Raw genomic sequence first — 15,043 nt, 5'->3', positions numbered from 1 at the left:
AGCGAGAGAGAGAGAAACCTGCACACTTACTGTCTTTGTTGTTTGAATTCATGTATCACTGGACATCGGAGGGCATCTGGGAAAATTAACAAACAGCGAAATTCACAACTAATCTTGGAGGAACCTGTTTGGGTGAAGTTCACAGCACAGAATCAGATAAGTTAACCGTTGTTTTGAAGTGTGGCCTACAGAGAATTGGGAGTAGTGAGTAGAGTGGTTCTTTCTTGATTATATGTTTTTGGAGATATGTCTCTTGATTAAACTTAAAATATAAGTCACAACTATTAATTTAACCTGGTGCAGTGTTTGCAGAGGAATAAGACGGTGTTATTTTCTGGGTCTGTAGATTGTGAAGGAGCAAAAATGGCCTTTAATAGAGTGATATGTACTTCTTGTCGGATGTGGGAGTTTAAAAAGAGTTTAAGGGTTACTGCGGAATATATCTGCCATAAATGCTGTTAGCTACAAATCTTACCAGATCGAATGGATCGGTTGGAGAGGAAGTTAGAAGCAATGAGGAATTTACAACAGCAACATTGTGTGATGGATGGCAGTTATAGAAAGGGGGAAAGTCTCAGATACAGTCACATAGAAGGGTTAACTCCACGAAAGGTAAGAGAGATAGGCGGCTAATGCAGGAGTCTTTTGCAGATATACCCATTTCAAACAAGTATGCTGTTTTGGAAAATGTAGGGGGTGATGGATTCTCAGGGGAACGTAGCACGAACAGCCAAGTTTCTGGTATTGAGACTTGTTCTAATGCATTGAGGGATACGCTGGGTTCAAGAGATCAATTGTGTTAGGGGATTCTCTAGTCCGAGGTACAGAGACATTTCTGTGGCCAGCAGCGAAAAAGCGGAATGGTGTGTTGCTTACCTGGTGCCAGGATCAAGGATGTCTCAGAGAGGGTGCAGAAGGTTCTCAAGGGGGAGAGGGGCCAGGAAGAGGTCATTGTCCACATTGGAACCAATGACATTGGAAGGGAAAAGGTTGAGATTCTGAAGGGAGATTACAGAGAGTTAGCAGGAATTTAAAAAGGAGGTCCTCGAGAGTAGTAATAGCATTACAGCTGTGTTGAGGGAGGGTATTCCCGGAAATACATCCAGGGAAGTTATTTGGGTGGAACTGAGAAATAAGAAAGCAAATATCACATTATTGGAATTGTATTATAGACCCCCTAATAGTCAGAGTAAAATTGAGAAACAAACTTGTAAGGAGATCTCAGCTATCTGTAAGAATAATAGAGTGGTTATGGTAGGGGATTTTAACTTTCCAAACATAGACTGGGACTGCTATAGTGTTAAAGGTTTAGATGGAGAGGAATTTGGAGATGGAGAGTGTGTACAAGACAATTTTCAGATTCAGCATGTGGATGTACTTACGAGAGAAGGTGCAAAACTTAACCTACTCTTGGGAAATAAGGCAGGGCAGGTGACTGAGGTGTCATTGGGGGAGCACTTTGGGGCCAGCAACCATAATTCTATTGGATTTAAAATAATGATGGAAAAGGATAGACCAGACCTAAAAGTTGAAGTTCTAAATTGGAGAAAGGCCAATCTTGGCGGTATTAGGCAAGAATTTTCGAAAGCTGATTGGGGACAGATGTTCGAAGGTAAAAGACGACTGAAAAATGGGAAGCTTTCAGAAATGAATAACGAGAATCCAGAGAAAGTATATTCCTGTTCGGGTGAAAGGGAAGGCTGGTAGGTATAGGGAATGCTGGATGACTAAAGAAATTGGGGATTTGGTTAAGAAAAAGAAGGAAGCATATGTAAGGTATAGACAGGATAGATCGAGTGAATCCTTAGAAGAGTATAAAGAAAGTAGGAGTATACTTAAGAGGGAAGTCAGGAGGGCAAAACGGGGACATGAGATAGCTTTGGCAAATGGAATTAAGGAGAGTCCAAAGAGTTTTTACAAATACATGAAGGACAAAAGGGTAACTAGGGAGACAATAGGGCCCCTAAAAGATCAGCAAGACAGTCTTTGTGTCACGTTGCAGAAAATGGGGGAGATACTAAATGAGTATTTTGCATCAGTATTTATTGTGGAAAAGGATATGGATGATATAGACTGTAGGGAAATAGATGGTGACATCTTACAAAATATCCATATTACAGAGAAGGAAGTGCTGGATGTCTTGAAACGGGAAAAGGTAGATAAATCCCCGCGACCTGATCAGATGTTCCTTAGAATTCTGTGGGAAGCTAGAGAAGTGATTATTGGGCCTCTTGCTGAGATATTTGTATCATCAATAGTCACAGGTGAGGTACCGGAAGACTGGAGGTTGGCTAACGTGGTGCCACTGTTTAAGAAGGGTGGTAAGGACAAGCCAAGGAACTATAGACCAGTAAGCCTGACGTCGGTGGTGGGTAAGTTGTTGGAGGGAATCCTGAAGGACAGGATGTACATGTATTTGGAAAGGCAAGGACTGATTTGGGATAGTCAACATGGCTTTGTGCGTGGGAAATCATGTCTCACAAACTTGATTTGAGTTTTTTGAAGAAGTAACAAAGAGGATTGATGAGGGCAGAGCAGTAGATGTGACCTATATGGACTTCAGTAAGGCGTTCGACAAGGTTCCCCATGGGAGACTGATTAGCAAGGTTAGATCTCATGGAATACAGGGAGAATTAGCCATTTGGATACAGAACTGGCTCAAAGGTAGAAGACAGAGGGTGGCAGTGGAGGGTTGTTTTTCAGACTGGAGGCCTGTGACCAGTGGAGTGCCACAAGGATTGGTGCTGGGTCCTCTATTTTTTTGTCATTTACATAAATGATTTGCATGTGAGCAGAAGACGTAGAGTTAGTAAGTTTGCAGGTGACACCAAAATTGGAGGTATAGTGGACAGCGAAGAAGGTTACCTCAGATTACAACAGGATCTTGACCAGGTGGTCCAATGGGCTGAGAAGTGGCAGATGGAGTTTAATTCAGATATATGCGAGGTGCTGCATTTTGAGAAAGCAAATCTTTGCAGGACTTATACACTTAATGGTAAGGTCCTAGGGAGTGTTGCTGAACAAAGAGAACTTGGAGTGCAGGTTCATTGTTCCTTGAAAGTGGTGTCGCAGGTAGATAGGATAGTGAAGGCGGCATTTGGTATGCTTTCCTCTATTGGTCAGAATATTGAGTACAGAAGTTGGGAGGTCATGTTGCGGCTGTACAGGACACTGGTTAGGCCACTGTTGGAATATTGTATGCAATTCTGGTCTCCTGCCTATCGGAAAGATGTTGTGAAACTTGAAAGTGTTCAGAAAACATTCACAAGGATGTTGCCAGGGTTGGATGATTTGAGCTATAGGGAGAGGCTGAACAGGCTGGGGCTGTTTTCCCTGGAGCGTCGGAGGTTAAGGGGTGACCTTATAGAGGTTTATAAAATTATGAGGAGCATGGATATGGTAAATAGGCAAAGTCTTTTCCCTGGGGTCGGGGTGTCCAGAACTAGAGGGCATAGGTTCAGGGTGAGAGGGGAAAGATATTAAAGAGAACTACGGGGCAACTGTTTCACACAGAGAGTGGTACGTGTATGGAATGAGCCGCCAGAGGAAGTCGTGGCGGCTGGTACAATTGCAACATTTAAGAGGCATTTGGATGGGTATATGAATAGGAAGGGTTTGGAGGGATATGGGTCAGGTGCTGGCAGGTGGGACTAGATTGGGTTGGGATATCTGGTCAGCATGGACGGGTTGGACTGAAGGGTCTGTTTCCATGCTGTATATCTCTATGACTCTATCTATGACTATGACAGTCCCCTATGCTTTCTAATACTCCACCAATCTTCGTATCATCTGCAAACTTACTGATCAGACCAACAATGCCCACTTCCAGACTATTTATGTATATCACAAATAACAGTGGCCCCAGCACTGAGCCTTGTGGAACACCGCTGGTCACCTTTCTCCATTTTGAGAAACTCCTTTCAACTACCACTCTGTCTCCTGTTGCTTAACCAGTTCTTTATCCACCTAGCTAGAACACCCTGCAAAATGTGACTTCACTTTCTCTATTAGTTTACTATGGGGAACCTTATCAAATGCCTTACTAAAGTCCATGTATATGACATCTACAGCCCTTCCTTCATCTATCAACTTGGTCACTTCCTCAAAAATCTCTATTAAAGGCACGATCTACCCTGCACAAAACCATGTTGCCTACCACTAATAAGCCCATTCTTTTCCAAATATAAATAGATTTTATCCCTCAGTACCTCTCTAGCAACTTTCCCACCACTGATGTCAGGCTCACTGGTCTGTAGTTACCTGGAATATCCCTACTACCCTTCTTGTACGGGGGGGGGGGGGGGGGGGTGGAACAATATTAGCAACCCTCCAGTCTTCCGGCACTTCACCTGTGCTTAAGGATGCTACAAAGATATCTGTCAGGAACCCAGCTATTTCTTCTCTCACCTTCTTCAGCAACCTGGGATAGATCCCATCTGGTCCTAGAGATTTGTCCACCTTAATATCCATTAGCCTACCCAACACATCTTCCCTCCTTATGTGAACGTGATCCAGAGTAAACAAATTTCAATCCCTAATCTCAACATTCATCATGTCCCCCTCCTCAGTGAACACTGATGCAGAGTCACCTATTTTCTCAGGTTCAACACACAACCTTCCTTCCTTATCCTTTAGTGGACTACCTCTTTCTCTTGTTACCTTCTTGTTTCTTATATACGAATAAAAGGCCTTGAGATTCTCCACAATTCTGCTCAGTAAAGTTATTTCATGACCCCTTTTAGCCCACTTGATTCCTTGTTTAAGATTGATTGTACTCTCCCGATATTCCTGCAAGGCCCATTTGTTCTTAGCTGCCTGTACCTTATGTACGCTTCCTTTTTCCTCTTGGCTAGTTGTATGATTTCTCCTGTCATCCACGGTTCACCAGTCTTGCCTTTCCTACCCTTTGTTTTCAAAGGGACATGCCTACCCTGCACTATCTTCAACCTATCTTTGAAAGCCTCCCACATATCAAATGTGGACTTCCCTTTAAGTAGCTGCTCCCAATCCACATTTCCCAGTTCCTGCAGAATTTATTTATAATTGGCCTTGGCCCAGTTTAGTGCTCTTCCCTTAGGACCACTCTCATCTTTGTCTACGAGTATTCTAAAACTTACAGAATTGTGGTCACTATTCCCAAAGAAATCTCCCACTGCAACTTCTACCACCTGTCCTGGCTCATTCCCCAACACCAGGTGTAAATTGGCCCCTTCCTTCATTGGACTATTGATATAGAACATAGAACATAGAACATAGAACAATACAGCGCAGTACAGGCCCTTCGGCCCTCGATGTTGCGCCGATCAAAGCCCACCTAACCTACACTAACCCACTATCCTCCATATACCTATCCAATGCCCGCTTAAATACCCATAAAGAGGGAGAGTCCACTACTGCTACTGGCAGGGCATTCCATGATCCTACGACTCGCTGAGTGAAGAACCTACCCCTAACATCAGTCCTATATCTACCCCCCCTTAATTTAAAGCTATGCCCCCTTGTAATAGCTGACTCCATATGTGGAAAAAGGTTCTCACTGTCAACCCTATCTAACCCCCTAATCATCTTGTACACCTCTATCAAATCACCCCTAAACCTTCTTTTCTCCAAAGAAAACAACCCCAAGTGCCTCAGCCTTTCAAACTACTCTAGAAAACATTTCTAGATGCTCCTTACAAATTCTTCGCCATCCACGCCTCTGACACGAAGTGTATCCCAGTCAATATTGGGAAAATTAAAATTTTCCATCACCACCATCCAGTTGCCTCTACATCTTTCCATATTCTGTTTACCATGCTCACTGTTGGGAGGCCTGTCGTATAGCCCTAACAACATAACTGCACCCTTCTTATTTCTCAGCTTTACCCATTATGCCTCACTGCTCAAGTGTTCCATAGTGTCCTCCTTTAGCATAGCCATGATATCATCCCTAACTAGCAATGCAACTCCTCCCCCTTTTTACATCCCTCCCTGTCCTGTCTGAAGCGTTTATATCCTGGAACATTTAGTTGCCAATCATGCCCTTTGTTCAACCAAGTCTCTGTGATCGTAATAACGTCATATTCCCAGGCACCAATCTAAGCCCTAAGTTCATCTGCCTTACCCACTATACTCACTGCATTAAAAAGTATATGCACTTCAGGCCGTCAGTTCTTTTGTATTCATCTGCTCTCTGCCTACTCATCCCCTTGGCAATGCTAACTTTATGAGCCTTACAGTTTCTAGTTTCCACCTCACTGTCTAAAAGTCTTCTCTTCTGGTTCCCAGCCCCTTGCCATATTAGTTTAAAACCTCCTGTGGTCTTGGGAAGAGCAGTTGCCATACCAAACTGTGATACATCCAGATAGGATGTTTTCTGTTGTGCATCTATAATGATTTGTAAGAGTCTTTATGGATGTGCCAAATTTCCCTAGCCCCCTAAAGAGATGTGGAAAGTTCCAAGCCTGGAAAGCTCTTTCCGTAGAGGGTGGTGGATGTCTGGAATGTGTTGCCAGCAGAGGTGGTAGAGGCAGGCATGAAAGCGTCATTTAAAATGTAACTAGAAGATACATGAATGGGCATGGAGGAAAGAGATACAGATCCTTAGAAAGTAGGCAACAGGTTTAGATAGAGGATCTGGGTGGACATAGGCTTGGAGGGCTAAAGGGCCTGTATTTTGCTTCGTTAGGCGTTGTTGTGCTTTCTTCACTATCATGTCAACCTGGATGGATCAGGGCAGATTGTTGGTGATTGACACCCCCAGGACCTTGACGCTGTTGACCATAGGGTGGCACGGTGGCTCAGTGATTAACATTACTGCCTCACAGCACCAGGGTCCCAGGTTCAATTCCAGTGTTGGGTGACCGTCTGTGTGGAGTTTGCACATTCTCCCCATGTCCGCGTGGGTTTCCTCCGGGTGCTCCGGTTTCCTCCCACAGTCCAAAGATGTGTAGGTCAGGTGAATTGACCATGCTAAATTGTTCATAGTGTGAGGTGCATCAATCAGAGGGAAATGGGTCTGGGTGGGTTACTCTTCAGAGGGTCGGTGTGGACTTGTTGGGCCGAAGGGCTTGTTTCCACACTGTAGGGAATCTAATCTAATCTAATCTCCACCTCAGCACCACTGATGCAGACAGAGCATAAGATCCACCCTGCTTCCTGAAGTCAATGACTAGCTCCTTCATTTTGCTAAAATTGATGGAAAGATTGTAGTCTTTACACCACACTGCTAAGGACTCAATGTCTTTGCCCTGTAGTGTCCAGGATGTGCAGGCTAGCTGGATTAGACCTGGTAAATGTGGGGTTATGAGGAAGTAGGGTGTGGGGCTAGGTCTGGGTGGGATGCTGTTCAGAGAGTAGATCAGACTCAATAGTCAAATGGCCTCTTTCCGCACTGTAGGGATTCTAAGAATAGAATGGTCTCGTAATTTCAAGTTTGTAAGGTCTGGCTCTAACTTTTAGATAATTTTCATTAATTCTCCCTTCCCTCGACCCACCATGACCTCACCCTAAACTCCTCAGCCAACAGAAAAAGAAATGTGTCTGTCTCATGTCTATCCCCCAAAAATCTTGTAAACTTCAATAAAAGCATTCCTTAAATCTTCTAAATTTCAGGGAATCAACCCTAGATTGTATAATATCCCCCATGAATGCATTCCTTCTGGAGTCTAGATATAAAACTAAAAATCCACACTGCAGTTCTTGCAAAGCCAACATATCCTTCTGAGGGTGTTGTGCCCAGTATTACTCAGTTCTCCAAGTGTGGTCACAGGACTTTGTATAGCTGAAGCATGACTTCTATGCCCTTGTAGTCTTGATTTCCCCATGCGAAGATCAGAATTCCAATAATTTTCCAAACCTGTTCATGATGTGAAGGCAGCATGGTGGCTCAGTGTTTAGCACTGCTGCCCCACAGTACCAGGGACCCAGGTTCAATTCGAGCTATGCTAAATTGCCTGGTAATGTCCAAGGATGTGCAGTTTAGGTGGGTTAGCCATGATAAATGCAGGATTACACAGTTGGGGTGTGGGGATGGGTTTGGATAGGGTGCTTTTTGGAGGGTCAGAGCAGATCCAGTGGGCCAAATGGCCTCTTTCTGCACTGTAGAGATTCTATATCTCACTTATAAGTGTCCTTGCAGCAGAGGTATCGATGCCTAAGAGATTGGGAGCTGCTGGTCAGTTTGCTGCACAGAAGGTCTGGGTATACAACTACATCCATTTTATGAATATGGCTGATCCATCACAGACTTAGTTGGCTTAGCAATGAGCCTATACTGATGAGAGTTAACATGCTCCTGAACCTCCAAGTTGGTGACCTTATTGTGCCAAAAGATGCTGAAGTTACATCAAAGATAGTGAAGGTGGAAACTGTTCTACCTTTTCTTGTGACCTAATGTATACCATTCAGGTCTCATTACTGCTGAGGATTGACAGACAAGCAACTCAGTATCATCTGTCAGGTCGCAGATGTTCCATACACTTACTCAGCTTGGACTTAACAGTTGCAGATTTTGTGGTGGAAGTGTTGATTCAGTGTTAAACGACAACCTGTGATGACTGTAGAGCCTAAATATGCAAAGTTATCAACAAACACCATCATAACATTACAAAGTCAGGAGGCACTGGCTTAAAAGGCTCTTCTGCATGCATTTTTAAGAGTTCTGCTCCCTCTAAAACTTTCACACTATGACTAAACAGGTAATGCTGGAGAAGTTGAAATGCCCTACTCGTCATTACCCTATTACACTTCTCTGAAATACCGATAAGTGGGCATTTTTTAATACATACATTTATTAGAAATTTACATTTGAAAGTACACAAGCAAATCGTGGTTGTAAGATAAATATTCTATTACTCTTCTACCAAAATACAAATTTGAACTAAACCTGGCAAGTTGCTTTCCTGAGAAGCAACATATTGTGGAGATTTTCTTGGTTGAAGTATTGCAGTGGAGGGAAAAAGCACATTTTCCATTAACACTTGGGCACTGATCAGAGAAATGCTGTGTGAAACAGTAAGCAGCAAATCTGAAGGAAGGGCTTATTCCTGAATAAATAAAATGACAACTCAGATGACTTACATAGCTCGAATAATCTCGGTTAGGTTAGTTTCAAATGAAAGGAACTGCTTCCCCTTCTTAGTGAAGCCTCGCACTTCTGAACCGACACTTATAAAGATTTTCTCCTGTGGAGTACCAATGGCTCCTCCGAGCTCCAATCTGGAAACTTTATGTCCTGGCAAGGTCTTGAACACTGGCTGCATAACGAGAATAGAAATTACTTTTGCAGCTTACATTGAACCATATTAGCATATATTTGAGAATACAGTTGAAACAAAATTTACACTATAAATTGTTATTTCAGTGATACTATCCACAGTGAAAACACACTCGAAAATATGGCCTTCAAGAGCAATCAAATTACAGGGTATGCCGCTGAGTACAATCACTCATCAGGTTGAACTGAAGAAACGTTATTATTGTGTACAATTGAAGGAACTCAATATCAGAGGCTTTCATATTTCATCCAAAGCTGACTTCACTGATCCCTAATAACCAAAATGAAAGAATAATGGTCATGATTCAAACATCAACTAAATTGTCATAATCAGTTGCAATGGAGGGAATAAAAATCCCCCAAAAGATGTTGTTTTTTTTGAGACAGGTCAACGTTAAAGCATTGTATGTTTGAGTCCTGACCCAAACCACCAACCTCTAAATTTAAGGGAGACAGGTTGGCAATGTCAACATGGATACAAGTCAGCATTTTAAGCTTACCCTACCTGGCTTTATTTCTTCAGTCTTGGGAAAGCTACCAGCTGAAATGAGGCATAAGACTACTAATTCAGGACACAGGAAATTTCATTTCGTTTAAATGTTACATACAAGGTGTCTGCCTAACTAACCTTGAAAAGCAGCATCCCACCTCCCCCAACACAGACATTGTTCCAACCTTCAGCTCTAATCACCAGCAAAGCTCGTACTTTCCCATTTCTCCCATCAGAGATATGAACTGCCTTCCTCTCTCAAGGGCTCTAACCTCTGTACTCTCCCACTGTAGCCACCAACCCCTCCCCAGGGCTTCAATACTTAGCACACACGTCTAAAGATTCATAATAACCTCCCAATCACTCCTGACCAGTTAGATTTTCAATCTTACTCCAAAACTTTCCACGTCTCACCTCCTCAGTGTAATGTTGAAACATTAAATGGGAATCTCTCCCTGGACATTAATGCAATATTAAAGGGTTAAACTGCACTGTCTTTGGGTGGGGATGACAATCATGAATGAATGCGGATGACTATCCATTGTAATTTACATTTAATTTAGACAGTCATTTGCTATTACTCCCCTGCTATTGTCAAGTTAAACTATAATTCAATCTTGGCGAAAGTGAGGACTGAGATGCTGGAGATTAGAGTCAAGATTAGAGTCGTGCTAGAAAAGCACAGCAGGTCAGGCAGCAAAGCGAGGAGCAGGAAAATCGATGCTTCGGGCAGGAGTCATTCATCCCGATGAAGGGTTCCTGCCCAAAATGTTGATTTTCCTACTCCTTAGATGCTGCATGACCTGCTATAATTCAATCTCTTCCATTCAGAAATGCTTTCTGGCCAGTGGTATGTCACATCCGTATTGTCTTGGAGAATCACCAAGTCAGGAAATCATCTGCATAATAATTCCCCAGGATCAGGACATTAGCACTTGCATTATCTCAGAGGATGATCTCATCCTGCCATTGCACCTGGGGTAATATTTGACTGTGAGTGACTGGGAGGGGTTGTCATGAGAGGCATTTCATTGTGGGGGTAGTGGCCAGAGCATCTGTAGGCACGGCCAACTGACCTGTATAAAGGAGTTGTACTGTCTTTGTTCAGGGCCACACTTTGATTCAACCTCACACACCTACGGGGTTGGGGGGGCCAAAGGGGGTCACCTAGCTTGTACAAGCTTTCATAAACTTTAACTGTTTGCAGAGGTTGGTGTATGCAAATTGCATCTCATGCGTGAAACCTCAGGAAAAGAACCTAACACCAGGCCACCAGTTTCTCCAAAACACCTCCAGTCTCCAAGCATAAACAACACATTGTGGCAGAGGCATACAAGATCACAGCATCTCCTCTGACTGCTCCTCATTCCAATTAAAGTCGAGCCTGACGATTGTAAGTGGAGATTGTTACCTAGGCACTGTTTCAGGAGGCAGTCACAACCCTTAGATTAACTGCCTCAAATTCAGTCAGTCGTAAGGGACAGGACAATGTTACTTTGTGTGAGGCAGGGAGAGGAATCCAGAAGGTAATGCTGCAGGAGCCTCAGGCCTTGAGCTGTAGAAAAACTTGGACTGGAAGGAGAAAGATCCAGTTTCTCGGTCCTTGTAGGTACCAGCGATACAGATAGAATGAGGAATGAGGCTCTGCTGAGGAAATAAGAACACTAGAGGCTACATTAAAAAGCAGAACGAGAAAGGTAATAATCTCCAGACTACTACCTGAGCCACGAGTAGGAAAATTCAATTAGACAACAAAATTAAAAGCATTAATGCACAAAACATTTGGAGGAAGATAGGCAAACATACACCTCAAATCAAAGTAAAAGAATATGATTTCAAAGCCATTTCGGATACATGGTTACAAGGAGATCAAAACTGAGACATTCAGGGATATTTGATCTTTCAGAGAGACAGGAGGGATGGGACATGGTGGCTAGCACTGTTAATACGAAATGAAAGGAGGATCTTGAGAGAGACAATCTAGGCTCAGATGATGTAGAAACCATTTAGGTGGAAGCAAAAATAAACAGCAAAAGAAAGAAAACATTGGTAGCAGTAGTGTACAGTCCCTCAAACAGTAGGCACTATAGAAAAGGCTATAAATCAACAAATAATAGGAGCATGTAAAAATAATGCAGCAGTCATTATGGTGACTTTAATCCTCATGTTGTTTGGATTTATCAAATTGAGAAGATAGCTACAGCAACAAATTCATAGAACACATTAAGAATAGTTTCCTAAAGCAATACACCATGGAACCAACCAGGGAACAGGTTATCTTGGAGATGCGAATGCAGAATGAGGCAGGTTTAATAAGTCATCTTAGAGTAAAAAGATCCCCAAGGATGTGGTAATCACAGCATGAAAGTTTCAATATTCAGTTTGAGAGTGAGAAACTTAGGTTGGAAGCAACTATGTATAACTTAAATAAATGGAATTACAATAAGGATAGAATTGACTAAAGTGGCCTGGACTGATTAGCATGAATGGCAGTAAGTAAGCAGTTCGAGACAAAAAAAAACTGCAGATGCTGGAATCCAAAATAGACAGGCAGGAGGCTGGAAGAACACAGCAAGCCAGGCAGCATCAGGAGGTTTCAGGTGTAAGCCTTCTTCAGGACTGGGAGGGTAGGGGTGGGTGTGGGGGGAACTGCAGATAAGTGGGGTGGTGGGAGCAGGGTAGTGAAGTGGGGATAGGTGAAGACAGGTAGAGGGTACAACCTGGTTGGTCAATGGGAGGAATTGATCCGGTTGGTGGCAGGGGGCAGTGGAAGGGATGAGGAGGGGCTGGGAAGAGATTCAGGGGATGGGAAGGGAGGTTATTTGAAAATGGAGAACTCAATGTTGAGTCCTCCAGGTTGTAGGCTGCTCAGGCAGAAGATGAGGTGTTGTTCCTCCAGTTTGCAGTGTGGTTCATTGTGGCAGTGAAGGCAGCCAAGGATGGTCATGTCAGAAAGGGAGTGGTTAGGGGAATTGAAATGAGCGGTGACTGGAGCCCGGCTGTGATTCTCAGCAAACCATTCCCTAAGTTTACGTTCGCTCTCCCCAGTGTAAAGAAGACCACATCAGGAGCACCTGATGCAGTAAACTAGGTTGGAAGAGAGGTAGGTGAACCTCTTCTCACATGGATAGAGGTGAGGGGGGTGGTGTGCTAGCAGGTTTTGCATCTTTTCCAGTTGCAGAGAAAGGTACCTGTGGGTTCGGGGAGGGGTCGGTAGGAAGAGTGACGCAAATAAGGACCATCGAAGAGAACAGTCCTTGCGGAAGGCAGATAGGGATGGGGAGGGGAAGATGTTCTTCACTGTGTTATCAACATGCTTTTCCTCCCTCTGTCATCCAGGCAGCCCTCCGTCGCACCACCTCCATCCCCTGTTCCACTGCTCAAAATCCCTCCCCTCCCAACGCAATAAAGACAGAGTCTCCCTTGTCCTCACCTACCCCGCCACCAGTCTCCGCATCTAATGCATCATCCTTAAACGCTTCTGCCAACTCCAAGTAAAGTTAGTGAGTTACTTGTCACATGCAACTGAACATCAAAGCAAGGTTAGATTCTTTCTTGTTGGAAATGGTCATTCCCTGACACTTGTCAGTATGACTGCTACTTGCCAATTACCAGTTCATTGCTAGAATGATGTCCAACCAGGTCTTGCTGCATTTGCATATGGGCTGTTTCAGTATCTGAGGAATTGCAAATGGCACTGACATTCCCAATTCTGATCTTACGATGGAGTGAAGGTCATTAATAAAACAGCTGAAGATTATTGGGACTAAGGCACTAACCTGACAAACTAGGGGCTCTTGTGGTGCAGTAGTACTGTCTTGTTCCTTTGTGGCAGGCATCTGGTTCAAGTTCCATCTGCTCCAGAAGATTATAATAACATCTGAACAGTTTGATTGAGAATATTTTCCCTAAGGACCTCGTGCAGTGATGTCCTGGGGCTAAGATTATTGACTTCTAACAATCTCAACCACCTTCCTTTGTTCTAGGTATAACTCCAACCAGCAGTGTTTTCCCCTTGATTCCCACTGAATCCAGGTTTGTAGCAGAGAAGACTAAAAAGAGATTTGTTTGAAGCAAATAAAATCACAAAGGCTTTAGATAAAGCCAGTTTACTGTGCTTGCAGGTTTAATATCTAGACAGCACAGATAAAGGGAATTCAAAACAGAACCAGAAGCAACATATTTGTAATGACAGTTTAAGATTTGAAACATATTGACTGATGGTTGGTGGATACAGATTCAAAATTGGTTTCCAGAACAAACCAGACAGAGAAAGACAGAGAAATACCAAAAGAACAATGAAACAAATTGGAATGTTCTTCAAGACAGCCAATGCAGATTCAAATGAAATGGGATCACTGTACTAGTTTAATTTTGTGTAAAGGCAACTTTTGAGTTTACAGAACTTTACTGTATTTCCAATTTTTTGGTTTTCTATTACCAAGTTTTAAAAAAAAGATATTATATTTTATTCAGTCAGACTATATTTTGGAAGAATGTAATACTTGGCACTGGCACAAATGTGCATTCTACATAACATTTTAAGTCACAGTCATGAGTTGATACTTACAACTGCTTCTCCCTTTTTAATCCCAAAACATGTAACTACTCCATCATGATCTGCAATGACAACCTAAAAGTTCATAAGATAAAAATATTTAAAACATCAAAATTAAATCATATATGTTCAGTTTAGAAAAACAGTGCAGATTTTTAAAAACTTTACTCAGAAAATGTGAAATCAACTGGCGAGGTGAGCACTTATTGTCCATCACAAGTTGTCCTGTGGTGGTGATGATGAGCTGCCTTCTTGAACAGCTGAAGTCCTTGGTTTGTGAAGGAACTCTGCAATCCCACAGTGCTATAAGGAAGGGAGTTCTGGGATTTTGATGCAGCGACAGTGACTGAATGGCATTATGATTCTTAAGTCAGGTTGGTGCCTGGCTTGGAATGGAACTTGCAAATGGCAGCGTTCCTATGCATCTGCTGTTCCTGTTCCCAAAGGGTAGTAGTTGCTCTGCTGGAAGGGGCTTCAAAGAAGCCAGAGTGAGTTGCAGCAATGCATCTTGAATACGATACATGCTGCTGCCACTGTGTCAGCGGTTGAAGGTGGTGGATGGGAGTACCTATCAAGCAGGCAACTTAAGTGCTGTTGGAGCTACATTCAACCAATCAGTGGACAGTATTCCAGTAGACTCGTGCCTCAGAGATTGCAAATAGACACTGTGAAAACAAGTTCTGCTCTTGTGAACACAGGATTTATATGGCTAGACCAGTTTAGTTTCAGGTCAATAGTT

At 43.0% G+C, this 15,043-nt stretch overlaps 1 protein-coding gene across 4 annotated transcripts in view; it reads right to left on the bottom strand.

Moving 5' to 3' along the window:
- The window catches only part of bbs7 (Bardet-Biedl syndrome 7), an 81,003-nt gene that overhangs the window by 63,226 nt on the left and 2,734 nt on the right, over nucleotides 1-15,043 (bottom strand). Inside the window, exons 2-4 of one of the 4 annotated variants that reach the window (XM_072584218.1) lie at nucleotides 14,317-14,379; nucleotides 13,526-13,601; nucleotides 9,061-9,236 (exon numbers count right to left, since the gene is read on the bottom strand). In XM_072584218.1, coding sequence (XP_072440319.1) covers nucleotides 9,061-9,236; nucleotides 13,526-13,585 — 236 coding nt within the window. In that variant the 5' untranslated portion in view covers nucleotides 13,586-13,601; nucleotides 14,317-14,379. Of the gene's footprint in view, nucleotides 1-9,060; nucleotides 9,237-9,761; nucleotides 9,878-13,525; nucleotides 13,605-14,316; nucleotides 14,380-15,043 lie in introns of those variants that run through there. The other 3 variants (XM_072584219.1, XM_072584217.1, XM_072584220.1) reach the window with 3 other exon arrangements.

This window comes from Chiloscyllium punctatum, chromosome 14, assembly GCF_047496795.1.
Source record: "Chiloscyllium punctatum isolate Juve2018m chromosome 14, sChiPun1.3, whole genome shotgun sequence".
NCBI lineage: Eukaryota > Metazoa > Chordata > Chondrichthyes > Orectolobiformes > Hemiscylliidae > Chiloscyllium > Chiloscyllium punctatum.
The sequence above is the reverse complement of the archived record's forward strand: the minus strand, read 5'-3'. Positions and strand labels throughout refer to the sequence as shown.